We start from the raw sequence: 18,444 nt of genomic DNA on the forward strand, positions 1-18,444 counted from the left end.
CACACTCAAACGACTGACTGTAAAAAGTAAATGTGTTGCAGACAATAACTACAGAATATGACACACAAAGGCCTGTACTGTGTGGGCAGGCAGGCTCATTCATTTGCACTGTAACAATATTCCCATTGAGTTTCGTCTGAGACAACCAGTTGCTGTTTCTCTTGTCCAAGTTTGTTCTCTTCTGTTGACCCCACAGCTCCGTACTCCCGACATGCCCACGCTCTAACAAATACCATTCAGTGCGACCGTGCCGTTTATACACTCAGCTCTAACATCTATCCCCACTCATCCATGTGCTCTGCTTCTTCAGATGCACAAAACCCCCCCTGACATTATCCCACTTGTGACCTCATTCCTGCAATCTGATTACTCCTCGTAGCAGCTGATATTAATGCTGACATTTGGAAGAAAAGACATATAGTCCATTAGAAACAATGTGGGCTGCAGCTTGGCAACCTTAATGAGTCCAAACAAAATCACTAGTGTGCAGTAGCTCAGAGTAAAATATCTACACAACACTATGTCAACCATCGCTGCTCCTGGTGACCATTTAAGGACTTGGTGAGCTCCAGGTTGATGCTCCTACCTTGCCTTTGCCCCACCAGGGCATTAGGAGTGATGCGTGGGGTCATGTGGGTGATGGGTATAATGTTGCCTCTACTGGTGGTTGATGAGGAGGAAGTGGTGGTGCGCCCATCCTTGATCTCAATGGTGAGGAAGGTCTTCATGTCTGGGTCTGCCTCTCCCTGGGTGACCTTTTCTCCAGCTGCTATCCCTGGGGTCTCGTCTTCCTTTGACTTATCGGAGGCGTGCGCATCTTTTTGAGCTGGATGTCCCATCCCACCCATGGAGCTCTGCGATTGGTCAGCTGAAGACAGAGACTTGTTAGCCACGCCTCTTGGCTGAGGCGCGGCCTGACTCACGGATGCAGATGCGGAGCCCACACGTGACCGTGCTGGCCTGTCTCCAGATGTGCTGAGGGATGCTGCTGAGTGTGTAAACAGCTCGGTAGCTCTGGAGACATTTGCATGGCCAGTGCTGCTGGAGAAGGAACCATTCCTCAAAGGAGTTTTCTTTAAAGATGAGACATTTGAACTCTGTTCAAGTTCTGCAAACTTGCGCATTCGATCACGAACAGAGGTGGTGCGACTTAACTGCCCCGATATAACAGCTTTCTTCTCGGATGCTGTGAAGACAGAATGAAAGAGGGGAGTTTAAATCAAAGAAAGAGACAGCTCAGTACAGGAGAGATAAGTAACCAGGATCTCCTCCACTGCCCAGGCTGAATTTAGCACCGTTACAACTTATTGCTCTTGTAATCCCCTCCTTCACCTCAAAAGCTTTCTACAAATCCTATTCCTCTTTTCTTCCCTCATTTTTAGCCTTTGGTCCAGCCCCTTGTTTTCCTTGACTTAACTTGTGCTTCACCCCCTCATAGTTCCTATATTTTTGGACTTTTCAGGGAATGTTTCTCCCACTTAGAGGTGATGTGTACAACGCTGATGGTTTGGGACACTCTAAGGATTAGAGTAGATGATATTTACTGGGGTCATCCTAACAAAGATAAAACAACATGTGACACTTAAGAGGAAAACAAATTTATAGTACAGCTTGTAGGACATGAGATGACATGAGATGGAGGAGAGAGCGCTGAAGATATGGTGCATTAACAAAATGCTCCCTTCCCAGCCGTCCCCTCCTATATGGTCAACCTAACAGCCCCCACATAATTCTCAGAACTGGTCTAGCAATGATTTTAATGAGAATTTCTCCAGATGTATTCAAGAAAATGTAAAGACGAATGCTTAAAAGTTTTCCTTGATAAATATCTTAAAAAGATGATCTAGCTTGATATTGACAGGCTTTCTATTTATACATCAGAGCAGGGCTCTTACCAGAATCCCTCGCTTTGCCATAAGAGCGGGACAGGTCGCTGCCCACAGTTATCTAAACACGGGAAAAAACAAAAACATGACAGAACAATTAGTACAGGAAGGAGAGGAGAGCAGAGGTCAACGTGCAGAGCGAAAAATAGACATTCATGAGGACTAGATGGGCGGCTACGGGGACTCCTGATCTACACAGTCCTAAATACAGAATCGACTGGTGGTGTTTTCATTATGTAACATTGTACTCGGCATGAAGATGTGAGCATCTGTTCTTTTTTTGGCATGGTGGCCACGATGGATCCCAGAGTGTTTACATTACTGCGAAGAGCCTGAGGATCAACTTGTATAGCACGGGGAACAATAAAAAAAGTTTGGGGCCAGTCTTGAGTAAACACATTAAGCGGAGCGACACGATGGCGTCATGGTCACTGTAGCCCCCCTCCCGCTCCATGTGAAGATGGGAAAATCTTGCTTTTAACAGTTTAACAGAGTCGGTGCAGAAAAAACAGCCCATATTTTTTCTGTAAGTGAAAAGAGACAGAATCTTTGGCCTTTAACGCTGTGTACTCCTCTCTGACACCAGGTGAGGCCGAGGCGCCGCTGAGGTGAAACAGAGACAAGTCAGGTGCACAGTTTGTTTGTGTAACCAAGTAACAAAAGTCAAACAACATCCAGCGGGAGTTCGAAGTGGAGTGTTTATGGATGCCGATGTGACCTGGGTGTCACTGAACAATGAAGTGTCGGCTTTCGTGTCAAGAATAATGACGTGGAAAGAAAGAAAAAGGAGCGCTCGGACGGTTTGTGCGCTTCGGTTTGGCTATGCAGCTCAGCACCCCACTCTAGTGGCGCAGTCACAACATATGGCGTGTGTCACTCGGTGTTCAGCGGGCTCAAAGATACAGACGGCTGACAAATGCACCACAAAGCATTCATGTTAGCCTCCAGGACAGCTTGAGTACAAGGCAGTGTAGCTTAAAAAGGTGCAAAACCATGGATTACTTAATTTAGGAATATGACTGAATCCTGAAGCACACACAGATGCAAACGCACACACACACACTCCACCTTTTGCCTCTGGATGTCAGTTTTCCCGCTGAGCAGGCCATTCACGGGATCTCTCCGAGATAAAACCGCCCCATCAGGCTCCTCCTGGTTAGACTCAGCTTGGGTACCGGCTGAACTTCGGCTTCTGCTGTCAGTTTCTGAATCTGTGCTGCAAGTCGATTCACTCCTGGCTACCTCCGCCTCCTCCGATGGCGCCTGCTCCTCTGAGGACATGCTTGCACTCTGATCAGATGTGCCAGAGACCGTCCGCTTCCTTGACAACAGGCCGATGCTGTCTGAAGTCTCGGAGCCCAGACGGGGTCTGACGCATGAATCCGAGACATCTGAGCCCAGTCTCTGTCTGGCACAGGACTGGGAGTTGATGCTTCTGTCTGATGCCCCGGAGTCCAGCCGACCACGCTGGGAGGAACTCTGGCTCTTGTCTGAGGCTCCGGAGTCCAGCCGGGCTCTGTAAGCTGAGCCCAGACCTTTCTCTGAGGCCACAGAATCCAGATTGGGCTTGGAAAGCATCGAGGCTGCGCTAAGATCGGAGGAGTCTGACCTCTGACAGTGAGACATAACCAGGTCGGCCTCCTTGGTCACAGCTTCTCGCTGAGGCTGGATCAACAGAGGTCCGTCATCCTTTGCCAGGTGATCCAGAACCAACACCATCCCTGAGTTGGAACCTGTTATAGAAAACACAAATGAAATATGTGAAGTAACTTTCTGTACCATTCAAGTTTTCTCTGCTGTAAAAAGACATTTTCATGTTACCTAGATTCTTCTTATATTACTAGTACACTAGAGGGCAATGGAAGAAGTAGATGGGTATGTTGGAGACTTAAATGAAATCTTTCCACAACACTGGGGCCCCAGAAAGGCCAGGCTAGAAAATACACTCAGGATCACAGGGCAGGCATGTGGAGACATGAAGGGATGTAGACATTTCCTCCAGACTGGCCTCAAGTTCCTGAGTGAGATTTGCAACTAGACCGGTGAATGTGCGTCAAGTAGGAGGAAGGTTTTCCACAAGTGTGGAAAGCGAGCATGTGGCACAGTCATATCTGGGACGCGATTAAAAAAAAGGAGTCAGGGAGAGAGTGGGTTAAAAAGAGAGACGAACAGGAAACCACACTCCAAACATCACAGCCATGTCCGCATCCTCCCCCCATCCTACCTCCAACACCCCACCGTGCTGCTATATGAATATCTGAGGTTATGCACACACACCGCAGATAAGGAAAACAGAGAAAACCAAGATGTGTATCCACTTCCTACAGCACATGTACAAAGCAAGCCCTAAAAACACTTCTGACTGACCTTAGTTTGCACCAGCTTGGCAACCAAATGGAGTTCACCAAGTATGCATGTCTGTCATTTACTAACCAAATCAAAGAGGGACTCCAGTCTGACCGGAGGCAGCCGACAGTCTCTTTCAACTTTCGAGCAGTCGTAATCACAGCTGAGCATTCACAGCTACACCAAGCATAGCTGACCTTTATCGGCTCATTACTGCTTTGTAGATTCTGCACAATAAGTTTATTAATATTAGTTTACCGTTTTAAAGCAATTTCCCAAAATAATCCTGTGAATTGTTTCAGATATGAGAGAAGATAAAAATGGCAGCAAGCTGTTGATTAAACAGACCGAATGCTTATGTAATACAGCCTGAATAGAAAACGTGATCGTGACACACAATTAGGACAATAATGGTCCGCTACACTGTCTGTAACTCGCGATGCACTCAACCAAAGCTCAGTTACTGGTCTTTAATAAGTGTAATAACTGAAGTGAGAGCCAGCACACACACACACACACACACACAAACACACACACACACACACACACACTGCTGCTCTCCAGCAAACTCGCGTTATTGTTCAAGTTGTTGCCGTTGGGAAGCTGTCGTATCTATTGTGTGGCCATTTCTGGGAAAATCCCCACTGCTACTGCATAATGAGAGGCTTGCATTTTTTTTATATATATTTCAAAATAGCAACAAAAAGCTACAGCCTTCTGCCAGTCAATATACGGAGCACAAACAAAGGACAACCAAGAGCTTTCTTTATACTGCTTTGACAGTGAAGCAATGACCCCAGAGGAAGCCTGCCCAGTATTTGTGCTCGCTGTGAAGGGGTCAACACGAGTTTGTTTCAGCTGCTCATGAGCAGTTCCATGGTTTAATCAAACCTTAAATTTGGTGTAACAGGCTGGGCACAGGCTTCTGTAGCAAGGTGATGAAGGCAACGGTTAGCCCTGTTAGCCACAAAGTACTTTAAAAGAAGTTGTTACATTAGATGTCCATAATTTTAACCCCAATGTAGATTTTAGAGCCATGCCAGCAGCTCTGGCCTTTCATTATTAGTATTTTTTATTCAATCTGACAACTCATACAATATACAGTAATACAATATGATTTGATATTTTACCAAAATCTACAAGTTTAACCTCACCGTGGTGAAAAAAAAGGAAAAAGAAAAGAAACAGTCTGGATTACTAGAGTCTGAATGATTCATCCTCAGGAACAATGAATGTCTGTCCGTGCATGTAGTTGCTGTTGAAACTTTTCAGTGGCAACCACATGGAAGAGCAACACTGACAGAGAGGTTAAAAAAACATAAACACTATGTAATCTTTCAATGATCCGAACTGTGGTGGGATTAAGCAACTTGTTTTTAGAGCTAGTACATGCTTGTGCTACGGTACTGCGGGGTCTGTGTTATTAGGTGGTTGCTAGGCACCGTGATGAGGTCATATCACGCATCATTAAAGCTTTGTGGATATAAATCAGATGTTATTGTTGCAAAATGAGATGATGCTTTCATAATTTGTTACTTTTTTTTATTTTTTTTAGTCGCGTTGGCAGGTGGTTGCCAGGCAACATAATAAGATCTAATATAGGGGGCCTAAGATATACCTGTGTGCCAATTTTGGTTGCTCAGCTCGTGATTGTGTAAAGAGGAGATCACAGACAAACAAACAGAGATTTCATGTATTATAGCAATATTTGCACTAGTGCTGTGACACTACGGTTAATCAGCGATTTGTGGGTCAGACCAAAGACTATAGCGAATGACAGGGAACTTGTATTTATACTAATAGATGAGATGCACCCCTGAAATGAATGGACTAATCAGATACTGTACATAAAAGCTGGAAAAACCACCTGGGCGCTTGTGCCTGTGAGCATATCCATTCTTTCTAATGATCAGCAGTGAGGAACTCACCTGCTTGCAAACAGAATCTGTGAAACTGTGTGTGTACTGTATACAGACACTGTATACAGTACACACACTCCTGAGGAGTTTGTGGTCTCAGCTGTTAGCTTGTATGTATTATTGAATAGCAAATGATGCTCTTCTTGCAAATTATGACCCAAATAGAGTCAAAAGGACCATAAAGCAGCATATTTTTTGTGCAAAACCTTTAGATTAATAAGTTACTGTATGGGGATCACTTTCTCTGAACTACCCCTGCCCCACATCGCCTCAATCATGATGTCCAAAACACTCAGCTCAAAGCTTTAAAACTGCACAAGACACGCTCAAAGGAACTCGCTCTCCCCTTGGAACTTTAAGCATTGAGAAACTCTTGAAATCATAACCTTACCGGTATAGTGATAAATGGTCACTGACGTAAGCGTGTAAATATAAGCTTCTTCTTTTGTGTGTGAAAGGCTGAATTATGCGTTTATGCTTAGGGTTTAAGACAACCACACCTTCAGGAACCACATGCCCACCCTGCCTACGCTGTTACGCCAACCACAAAAGTCCCATGTCTTTGGTGATCCACTTTAAAAAAGCTCCCTTTCTTCTTTACATTTCTATGGTGGTCTTTTTTTATTGACCCTTGCTTCACCCTGACTTAAATTGTAAGGCACAGCTAAATCCAGAACAGCGGGGAGTTTCTCGGCCACGTAAAGGAGGCTTCAGTTCTGTTCTGGTATCAGCTTTATTTAGCAGAGGTGTGGTTGTTGGGTTTCCCTCTGTTGCTTCCCAGAACCCCATCACCAACCCCTCATCCATGTGAAGGACACCAAGAGCCAAGCCCACGGCTGACCAGGCCACACAGAATGACATTATGACTATGAGCCTCAGGCCAAGCTCCAGTTAGCCAAGTGTGTGCTGGAATCAGCTAAGAATGGCCAAAGTTAAATTTGGTCTTAACTTATACAAAGCGGATTTTTTACGTGGTTATTAGGATTGAAAAAAAGTAAAAATGACAAAACACAAACAGGCTTGCAGCAAGACTTCAATCACCTTTATACGTTTTACAAGCTGCTCATGTTAGCTCTATAAGTGTTGCTGCAAAGGCAGCACACTTGTTTCCTCCTAAAGGCATGAATTGACATTACTTGGTTGATGGCTGGACTAACAGAGCGGCTAATGAAATTACTTTACACTTAAAAAAGAAAAAGTAAAGGATGTTTAGCAAAAGTCATTAAGTCGTGGCTGTGAGTTACTCCAAACACTTAATAAAGTTAGATGAAGCAGCTTAAAGAGGCTGAACTAAAATGACCTCCCGACGACCACCTCATGAAGAGAATGGCTCCTTTGGCCAACTATTTTAACAGGCGCTCCAGAGGAAAAGCCATCAAGAGAGGCGTATGCATTCACACATACGTGGAACAGAGGTGACCAGTGTTGGTTTTGTGTTGATATTGCCTGGCCAAACTTGACCTTTAGGGCATGTTTACAGTATATACAAACTTCTATATGGCAGTGATCCCAAAGTGTGACAGAAGTAATATCCTGCAAGCGTGAGGTTGTGCGGCTTTTTTTTCTTCTTATGAAAAACAAACCATGAAACGGTGAAAATTTCCCTTCTTTTGAAGAGTACTCACATTCATTCTTACCTATTCTCTGTTGCTCTCTGTTTTGTTGTGTCTGCTGGCTGCTTAACTCCCAGATTGGAGATCGGATACGCTCACTGCGGCTCTCCTTCTCGGTCTCCTGTAAAAAAAAAAAGAGAGAGAAAAGAATAACATGTGCTTAGTGATCTTCAATTCAGCTGCAAAAGCAAAGCTGCACTCAACTGAGCTGAAATTCTCAAAAGGCAAAATGTGTTCAGCCATTGCTCAGAGCAGCAGCCAGCCACTCCTCCGATCAAAACCAGAGTGAAAGATCGGTTACACGTCTATCGTAGGTCTGAGGTTAGCTGGTGATCACAACTGTCTTTTGTTTGAGGTCGAGGTCAAATGCTCGAGGCGTGGAGCATGGATGAGCGACACAGCTTGGCCAGCTGGAAAAGTAAGGATGTTTACTTTAGATTGCGTATGGCTGAGAAAGAGAGAGAGGCGGCCTGAGTGGCTAAAAAGCAAACATGTGCATTCACCACCTGGTTTACTGCTATATTAGGGCCATGATTTGACCATCTTTAGATTACCCCAGCACTTTAACCCTGAGCTCCAATGCAGGAGGTCACGGGGATGAGGCGGCAGCATTTTGGATTGAGGAAAAGAAACAGGAGAGAGAGAACAGAGAGGGAAAGACGTGGATGCCGACACTACTGTTGGGCCTCTGGCGCTTGACCTTGAGCTACTCCACAGGAAAATCAGCTGCACAAATAGGGCTTCTCTGAGCACACACACACACGCACACACATGCACACACACACACACACACATGCACGCACACACACACACACACACACACACACACACACACACACAGAGTCTTTAAATCACCAACAAACATACTCTTAACTCGAACTTCTGGAGACTTAAACTTTTCTATTAAAGGGCAAAAATCTCTTGTGTGGAGCTTCAGGTGTTCCTCGTCACTCAGCAGCTCATTTGAAATGATGAATGACATCACAGCCCAAAAATCACTTTAAAAGAGGCATCTGGGTTAAGAATAGCGCAACAAATGCTGGGGTGGATCCTGAAAAAACATACAATACATGAAAATATAATACTTAAACCAGATTTACAGCCTACTATTACTGCCAAATGCTTCTTAAACACATTCACTATCTCTCAAGCACGGAAAGAAAGTGCACACACCCAACCGCACAATTGCTCCGCAATCAGTTCCCCATGTGTAAACTATGTTATTCAAGACAAAAGCCTGGCCTGGTTGTTAACAGCAGAAGCAGAGTGAAAATCCTACAAATCACACCTTTGGTGTTTTAAATGGAATTTAATCAGTGCAGTGTGTGATCAGTGCAGACAGAGGAACAACCACAAAGCCTGCTCCAAGTCAAACACAAGCAAGAGGCAAGAAAGAAACCCGACAGCTTTATGCTCACTTGACTGTGACCTTCCACTCCTTGAGCAGATCACAGGAGATGCTGGCTTGATAGCAAAGGAGAAAATGTGATGAGACGCAGGCAAGAGGTGAATGTGGAAATTGCACAGCTCAGGTTGGGACACATGATTACATTTTGTCGCTAAAATAAGCCAAAAGGGGAGTTGAAATCCTAAATGTGATATTATAACAGTGTAAATCTACATAGCAGGTGCCCTGATGTCACTTTTTCCACGTTTCCATATAGAGCTAAAAGCAGAGCACAGACTCAGGGGCTCGAAAAAAAGGTTTTCTCAGCTTTTCTAGACAACAATAAATGTCACCGATACACTGCGGCAAGCCACAGTGGACACAGAAACGTAGCAGAATGCTCCTATAATGAGTCATTAAAGCGTCTGATGGTTTTGGAGGGCACAAACAGTCTCCTGTAATGAAGGCACTACAGTGCGCTGAGGCGAGAGGACGCTCGCATCCTGAGTGCAGTCACCCAATCAAAGAGTCGCAGGGGGAGATAATTGTGTTCGAGCAACAAACACAATTAAAGAGAACAAGTCTTCCCTCACGTGCTCACCCCCCTCACCCTCTGCTACTCCTACCGGGACTCAGACAGACAGCCGTCATTTAAAACTCCCACTAAACCACAGGGAACATATTTCTCACAGACAGCGAGGCTGAGTGAAAAAAAAAGGGAAGATAAAGTGGAAATAGAGATCGAGACCAGAGCGCAGGACCTGCTGCCAGCCGCCATGCTGTCATTAGCGGCTTCACTCTGGCCCTGATGGCTGGGACCTGACAGAGGGGAACCAACACCGACACCCTGTCGCTCCAGCCAATCGTCCCATACGGCCTCAAGCGCCTGTTTGTGTCAGACTATAATTGCAAAATCTCAACCTCGTAAACACAAAAACAACTGTCCTCTCCCGTGACCACAGCAAGGCGTGGGCCATCTGGACTCCTCTGAACCCTCAACTCCACAAAAAAACAACAATGAGAGCTCAGAATGAGACACAAGCACCTCTTTTACCAACCAGCTCACACAAGTGAGCTCAACTATGGATTAACACGCCGGGTTTTAATCCATAGTTGGATTAAATGACGGGGTTTAACTTCCAGTTTTCCGTGGAAGTTAAATCCATCACTCCACTGGTGAGGTCAGACCCATTTGAGGGTCTTCCATGCCACTACGTGGAAGAAGAAGAAAAGAAGAAGGAACCTGGCGGCTCACTTTCCATTACGGCAGCCTGAGGAACCACACGCTCGGCTAACCTCCAACAAATGAAATACAATATCTGGAATGAAGCAGGAATCATCTCTGCATCACATATACACTCAGTCTGGAGTGAGGAAACCCGCAGAAGTCGTCAGACCAGAGTCTCATTCCCATTTTTACTTACTGCAGATCAGCACATGCCAGTCTAAGCTTTCCTTCTGGTCTTTTTTAGACTTTCCCTCCTACAGGACGCTTTCACAATTCATCTCTAAGAAGTCTGCTAAACCCTCTCTATTGCACATACTGGGGCTTGTTTTTGACAACTAAGGTTCCTTATTGTAGCAATTTTATGATTAAACAACAAACCAACAAGCAGCCCGCCTGAACTCTTCCCCCAACACGCCTAGATAGTAAGCGAACCTGCAAACTTTCAAAGTTTAGTTTAATAAATCCATTTTAAAATCCAGCATTAAATATTACAGTTTCTTTTAAACTTGTTAAACAACACTTTGACTATTTGAATGGATCTTCATCCAAAACGTGAAAAGTTTCAGCTGTAGTTAGTCTACCTGTTGGCTAAAATGCGCACCGAGTGATTTAAGTGAGCAATAAACCATTAAGTACACATACCTGAAATGTAAACACAGAGGCAGGCACATCCCATTCTCTGCTCAGACAGAAATGAGCACAGACTGACGAGGAAAGATATTTACATGCCTTTTCAGGTCAGGGAAAAAAAAACAAAAAAAAAACAAAGGTTAAGAAAATGAGAGGCGTGTTTAGCCTGCGATAAAATCAGAGTGACATTTACCTTCTCTTCACGCGACTGACTGCCTCTCTCTCTTTCTCTCTCTCCCTCTCTATCAGCAGTAACCCTCTTGGAGTCAGGACGTCCGCTATTCTGACGCTCTGCTCCCGCAGCCACATCATACACACCCACGCACAAACATTTACACCACCACAAACACCACACACACACACACACGTATAATACCAAGAAGCCACTCCCTTGACTTCCCCTCCCTCCCATTCTGTCTCCAGAGGGATCTGACCCCCACCACACTCACACTCACAGACACTTTTACAGGTTAATGGGTTGCCTGGTTGACACATTAACTTCTGACACACTCTGCCCTTGTTTTGACTTCTTTTTGGGGGAGTTGTGCTCTTCAAAAAAAACGAAAAACACAATTTAAATATTTTCTGCCTTTATGTTTTGCAATTATAAAAACGACCCTTTCTGTGAACTGACATTTTTTTCTGCTACATACATATAATTAAAGTTTCCACGTGGTTACTAGAAAATGGGCAAAAGGAAACTTTAAGTGTACCTCAGCTACCCGCACATGTGAGCATTAGAAACATTCAATTCTAAATGGGATCAGAATCTAGTATAAATACAGACAAACAGCTGTATTAACCTACTAATTAAACACTTTCATTCATCATTTTGTATACAGGCAACTTCTTGAATTCGGGCTCACATACACATACTGCATGCCGCTTGCGCCTGCGTGCTGCTTTTCAGGCCTATCTAAGACCACCATCTTCAACGGGACAATTGTAAGAGGCTCAAAGAGATCCGACGCTGTGATGTCACTGGAAGGAGCCCTGCTGCTGCTGGCTGATGTTTTTTTTGGCCCACATCCCCATTTCAGTGCAGACTTTTAAGACTGCTGGGGCACAGCTGGTGGGCCGTCTGTCTGTCCGTCCTTCCGAATTCAACCCCCGACCTCCACATATTCCCACTCCCCCTCCTCGTCCATCCTCACAATTTCACCAACGTACTGTTCAGCTGTCTTGAAGGAAGTGAGGTAAAATAGGCTTGAGTGATAGGGCATCCTGTTACGCCAACATGCCATCATCACTTCCTAGCTGAGGAGAACACACACACACACACACACACACACACACACACACACACACACACACACACACACACACGCACAGGAATGCAAGCAAAGCACAGGTTCCAGCAGACAATGGGACTGATACTAAAAGCCTTTCATTTCTCCCCCTTTGTATCTCTGTGCTGGGAAAAACAAGTGCTTTCAAATGAAACACCAGAACTCTGATAAGGTGAGTGATTGTATTTTTCCCCTCTTTAAAAGCACAGATATGGGAGGTGGTCTCATCACTCAGGGACTTAGTTTTAAGAGCAGTGGCTGCATACAAAAGGAATTTTCCCTATAGAAATCCTATCCACTGAAAACAGCTTTTATCACCGACAGCAGATAACCTAACGTCTCCTCCTGTAAGGCTCTGCTGCTCAGCCACAAGAGGGCGAGCCAGCTGTGAGGGACCTCTGAGAAAAGGCCCAATCCGACAGATGTAACATAAATCTTAAGAAATCCATACTTTAAAACTTTTTTTTTCTTCAAAAATGAGACAGGCTTTTCAGTTACATTTGTGTGAAATGACAGCAGCTGAGAGACTCCCTGTCAAAAACAATTTTCCGCCCTCACACCAAACTCGAAGCGCATTTTATCTTTCTCCTCGGTTTGGTCGAACCTGAATAGGAATATGTCACAAACACATTCCTCCCTCTGTGGCGGCTCAGGCATGTGCTTTTTTGTTTTGTGTGCAGCTATATTCCCGCTCCGGTAAGTGACTCAAGTCTCGCTCTTTGTTGTTGTTTTTGTTGCTTCGTGCATTCTTCACTGCGGCAGCAGAGAAACCTCGGTGGTCACTGCTGCCATGCAACAGAACGCGGCACCCGCAAACGGCCCCGTGCTTAGATGATTTTTGTAAACGGAAGCTGACACCAGACGGTTTACCCGTCAGATATAAGTGAGATGTCAGGACTGCACCAGCACAGCGCTGTGACTTCCCACTCCAGTAACTCTGCAGTACTCACCCCAGTTCCCATGCTGCTCTGGGACTGCACACCCTCAGGCTCCAAGCCAGAAGTCTTCCCCCTCTCCACGCCCACTAAAAAACATGGGCACACAATAGAAATGCAGTACAGGAATATTTAGAGCAAAGTAGATACCTTATTATAATCTCATTTCATGTTAACATTCTGGTCATGTGTGATTTTAAAAGAAGAGGAAACACAGGGAGACACAAGTTAAAGTGAAAATGGGTCACTTTTTGTGTGCGTGTATCACCCTGCACATACAGCCTCCTACGTGCAGTTCACACGGGCCAGATAGCACTTAGGCATGACAGGAATCCCCTATCTGACCCAGCATTGTAGGTGGATCTGCCCTAGTAACTATGCCACTGAGCGCTCACACGTGAACATACTTTATGGCCAAGACAATGATAAGGCCAACTTACTTTTACTTTCACGTTCCACAAAGAACAGGTAAGTTCATTTCTTTACCTTTAATTCTAGCACCCTCTTCTGGATGTGCACATGGTGCCTGGATGGCTCTATTGATGTTCAAGTGCTACAATGATGGATGCTGTAGCACATGGAATCAGTGAATGTGCAAGTTAACTCTAAGCTAAAAGCGCATGCATGAGACTGCGCAAACGGCTTGATTTTAGGCAGTTTTTTAGCCTAGTTAATGCTGTTGCCTCAGAGAAAGGTCCTGGGTTCAAATCCACCATCTGGCCGGGGTCTTTCTATGTGCAGTTTGCATGTTCTCCCTGTGTCTATTGTTGCACCGAGGGCCAGTATGAGATAACCAGGGATTATTTCAAAATAATGTAATAATTTGCATCTGTAAATGAGCAATAATTAGTCCATCTCTGGAATTTCTTCCTCTCTGCATCCTCATCAAACCAATTGACATCCTTTGCAACAAACCGCAAACATCTGAAGACTTGAAATTCTGACATATTTCCCTCTGGTGCATTTCTCTCTAATTACACTGGTGCAAATTATAGCTTGGTTAAACTGTTTGAGATGCCACCATGCCATGAAGACTACAACACCCTAACTTGATTTGTCATTATGAGACAAGATGTTTCTGATTCCGCTCCGTCAGACAAGTGATACTGGATCCCACTCACCCTGCCGCTGTTCCTCTTGAATTTGCCGAATGGCAGCTCGGATCATTCTCCTCTCCTTGAACTCGCTGGCTGCATTGAGCTATCAGAAAACACACGCAAAAGCTCAGTGAAACTACAAAGTGATGTGAGACTTTAGCATTACTGATATTATGATACGATATTCACCATTTGCTGAAGCTCGTCGATGTCCTGGATTGATTGCAGTTTCTGTTTCAGTCCATCCAAGTTCTCGTTGGATTCTGACCTGAGAAAGAAACACAAAGACATTTTAATGGATCTTCAACTAGTCCCCACTCACCATGAAAAAAACTAGAAGGGCTAATAGTTTAAAGTATCAGACTGTAAAACTTTGGCTCCTCTGATTCTAATCTGAAGCTTCTGCACATATATTACAGGCAGCTGAAGGTAATTTGAAAGATAAAGGACAGTTTTCTTGGCAGAGAGAAAACCCAGAGGGAACACTCCCAAATCAAGCATGTCAGATTTGACACCCCCCCCCTAAAAAAAAAAAGCTGCATTCATTTTCCCTTTTTCAGCCTCATATTCTCCATTTCACTCCTTGCTTTTATGATAGTTTCTATTACTTATATACTCATTATCCTCGCTTGTCTCCGCTCTTTGGCATTAAAAAGATGCGCAGCAATGCCGGAGTGGAATATTTCACATTCCACCACTGAGAGGCACGGGACAATGGCCTTTCCTCCTACCCCATTTCTATCCCACTTTCAGATGGTTTTCTGTGTCCTGGCATATGAATACGTGCATGCATGTGAGAAAGCATGCTTTCTTCAGCAGCTTCACTGAGGCACCTCCTGTGTTATTGTAACGCAAGTCATTCGAGAGCAGCGCTGAATGGAAACAATCAGGGCCCCGTCACCACTCTTATATTAGGATTCGGCGATGGAGGAGGTGCATCTGCTTCTTATCCAATAATGTCACTTCTTCCCTTTACTCCAGAACAGATGATAGGATTGTGGTGCAGCCTTGAACTTTAATGAACACCTATAAAATATGTCGCAGATCACGTGGAACTTGGGATTTTTCACAAATCATCCACACTTTGAGTTTCTGCTTGATTCTTGTTCCTTATTGTCTTTATTTAGCAAATGATTCGACTTTTTTTTCCCCCTTTTGTCATCTGAAAGAAACTTGTTTCAATTTTGTTGTAAATTTGTTTGCTTTTCATTTTCAATTCTCTAGTCGGTCATTACTGGACAGATTTCAAGAGATAATATTTTAATTTTACTCGGGTTTACCAGAATCTGTGCCATGTTTATGGCAACATAAAGCGATTCAAATGAGTAACCCATTAATCCACGCTGCTTAGCTGGACGACAGGTGCTGGAAAGTCTCTGAAAGGTAAATAATCAAACAGACTGCGATAGCTGATCTACGTTAATGCGACACATGAGCGTGTGGCATATTTGAAAGGGAAAGTATTTATTGTAAAACGGCCAAACTAGGTGGAAATTTTAGGGATGGGAAATTTTACTGTTGTTGCAGTTTTCTCTCTCCTGTGATTTGCTAACTTGACTTTTCCAGAGTTTTCCCAGTGGAGTTGAAGATTGTTTTTTCAGCATTTCCAGTTCACCTGGCCTAGTAAACTGTCATCAGCACAGACATCTGTGTGTCTGTGTGTGCAGCCTCACCTGTGCTGGTTCTCCTTGTCTTCCTGCTGATTGAGGCGCGTGGGTCGAAATCTCTTGCTAGCCAGAGCTGCCTCCATGTCCTCAATCTCCCTCCTCCTCAGCTCCCGGATGGCTGAACGGATGCGGCGCCTCTCGTCCAGATCCACAGTTCCATCCAGCTGCAGACACCATAATAAAAGACAAACAGAATAAAGTGCATGAAGGATGGAGGCCGCACAGAACGGCAAACATTTGGCTTGCAAAGTTTAATCTTACGTTTGCATATCTGCACATATTCACAAGTAAATACAGTGCAGGCGCTTGCTCACATTTCAGGAAATGGCCATACAGTTGCATGAGAGTCTGCAGGTAAAGAGTCACAGACCTGCTGACATTGTAAGTACAAGGTGGCGAGCAGCACTAACACGTAACAAAAGTAACACATTACTGCAATCACATTTCATTTCACCAGTAATGCAGTAATGTGATGTTATCATACTAAATTCGGTAATTACATTATAGTTACAATATGTTCTTACTTCTGGTCTCTGTAATTAATCCCAGCTCTCACACATACACACACGCACGAGAGACAACATATCCAATAAAGTTTGGGACTCAGCGATTTTTAATTATGTCAGCCTAACTGCGATTAGTGTGACTGCGATTAGGATAATAAATGTAAATGGTGTTGAGGAGTGTGTTGGAAGAGGTAGAGAATTAATTGGAGAGATTTGGGGGTTTTTCCATGCATTGCAGATAACTTTGGATGACACCGTTATCATTTGCTCATGCAGGCATGGCTGGCATGTAGGATAAACTTTTCACGCAACCTTCAGCTGTTTGAAAAAATACAAATCTGGAATGGTTGAACTCCAGCTCCAAGTATGTGCATCTACTCAGTAGTATAATTAGCTTTTTTAACTCATGGCTTGGTCAGACTATAGTTTGTGGTGACAAAGGTCATGGATGTATCTCCGGTAGGGTAGAGAGCGTACTGTGTACTGTGGCTCAGGAAGTGGAGTGGGTTATCTACTAAACAGAAGGTCGTTTGTTCGATCCCTGGCTCCTCTAGTTATCCTTTAGCAAAATACTGAACCCTGAGTTCGGTGTGGGGTTTTTTTCCAACAAGAAAAAAAAATGCTTGGATGCTTCAGATGCTCCATTTTGACATTTTGAGTGTTCAAATAGTGTAGAAGTTCCCATCCATGTACTGCTGGCTTACTTTCGAACATGTAGTAAAGAGTTATAGGGTCAGTAGGGTGATGGGCGCTTTAGAGATTTGCGATGACAAGTGATCAGAGTTCACTAATGTGACGAGACAGAGCGCAGGATTAGAAATCGGCCTGGCAACAGCTGGTGCTCAGCGCTAAGGATGAGAAGTGTGTTTGTCTCCCCGGGTCAACACACTACTGTGGTGTCTTACCCTCTCTCGCTGAATGGCAGCCAGACTGCAGCGGGACCCAGAAAAGTTGAATGGCCCACTTAAAACACTGAGTGAGCCATTTCATCGCTCTGAGTGGCTGTTACTTAAAAGGCACGTCTTTTCCTCGAGCCAAAGAAGACTAATTAAGGTGTTCAAATGTGTATAAAAGCACACCTGCAGACAGAAACACCACTTCAACAAGACAGGCGCCTTCGTGTCAGCAACAGCCGTGAGCGCAGGGTAGAGGGAGCCCTCTCCTGTCAAACGGGAGATAAATCTCTCTTTTTAAAACAAAAAACAAAAAAAACCCACCACAGCAGGAACCTGTCAACACACGCAGAGATGAACAGCTCCTCTGGCAGACTTTTCTTATGAATTTCATGCTCACACTCTTTAAGGTTTCCCGCTGCACCGGTTAAAACCTGCAGTGTTGTGACTTAAACTTGTGTGTGCCAACCGCCTTCTTCTGAAGGGAGCTGGATGTGGTTGTTAAGCTAAGCCCCACATGCTGATGGCTTGAAAAAGGGGGTTGATGTAGCCCCACTGCTAGGCCCATGGGACGAGGAGGAGGAGGAGGCACTTCTCACAAGAGATGAAGAGGTCCAGTGGTTTTTGAGGTTTCACAAAATATGCAGCCCAAGCTACTCCAGCTCACAGGGGCTCTTTCTTTATGCTGCAATTTGTGGAAATTCAATGTGCTGAGCTGACTGAAAAGAATGGGTAAGAAGAGAAAGTGCTCATAAACAGCTGGAAAGAAAGGATATGAGAAAGCAGGAGATGGATAATAGGTTAGAGTAGAGAAACTGAGCGTTAGGATGACAAAGAAAAAAGAAGGAGAAACTAGACCTGCGCATGACTAAAAATGGGCAGATGAGAGCTGGGTGGGAAACAGTCAGTCCTCGCAAAGGTCATTCCTCACATTCCTACTGACTCACAAGAGAAAAAGAAGGCAGTGAAATGCAGCAATCAGGCACTGGGTTTGTTTCTAGCCCAGCGCAGAGAAACTATGACCTGGAGAGACAATGGCTGGTTTCTG

General features: G+C 44.5%; 1 protein-coding gene across 9 annotated transcripts in view; it reads right to left on the reverse strand.

Moving 5' to 3' along the window:
- Positions 1 to 18,444, reverse strand: part of smtnb (smoothelin b) — a 48,710-nt gene that overhangs the window by 15,150 nt on the left and 15,116 nt on the right. For 6 of the 9 annotated variants that reach the window (XR_003222424.1, XM_013275359.3, XM_019365705.2 and 3 more), the window contains 8 exons: positions 16,004 to 16,161; positions 14,520 to 14,598; positions 14,355 to 14,433; positions 13,249 to 13,322; positions 7,789 to 7,885; positions 2,955 to 3,619; positions 1,896 to 1,947; positions 587 to 1,186 (listed from right to left, as the gene is read on the reverse strand). Coding sequence is in view for 8 of the 9 variants with exons in the window: in XM_013275359.3 (XP_013130813.2) it covers positions 587 to 1,186; positions 1,896 to 1,947; positions 2,955 to 3,619; positions 7,789 to 7,885; positions 13,249 to 13,322; positions 14,355 to 14,433; positions 14,520 to 14,598; positions 16,004 to 16,161 (1,804 nt within the window). In the remaining variant the exon portion in view is untranslated. Of the gene's footprint in view, positions 1 to 586; positions 1,187 to 1,895; positions 1,948 to 2,954; positions 3,620 to 7,788; positions 7,886 to 7,968; positions 8,071 to 11,021; positions 11,109 to 11,202; positions 11,437 to 13,248; positions 13,323 to 14,354; positions 14,434 to 14,519; positions 14,599 to 16,003; positions 16,162 to 18,444 lie in introns of those variants that run through there. The other 3 variants (XM_019365707.2, XM_019365708.2, XM_019365709.2) reach the window with 3 other exon arrangements.

This window comes from Oreochromis niloticus, linkage group LG12, assembly GCF_001858045.2.
Source record: "Oreochromis niloticus isolate F11D_XX linkage group LG12, O_niloticus_UMD_NMBU, whole genome shotgun sequence".
NCBI classification, from domain to species: Eukaryota; Metazoa; Chordata; class Actinopteri; order Cichliformes; family Cichlidae; genus Oreochromis; species Oreochromis niloticus.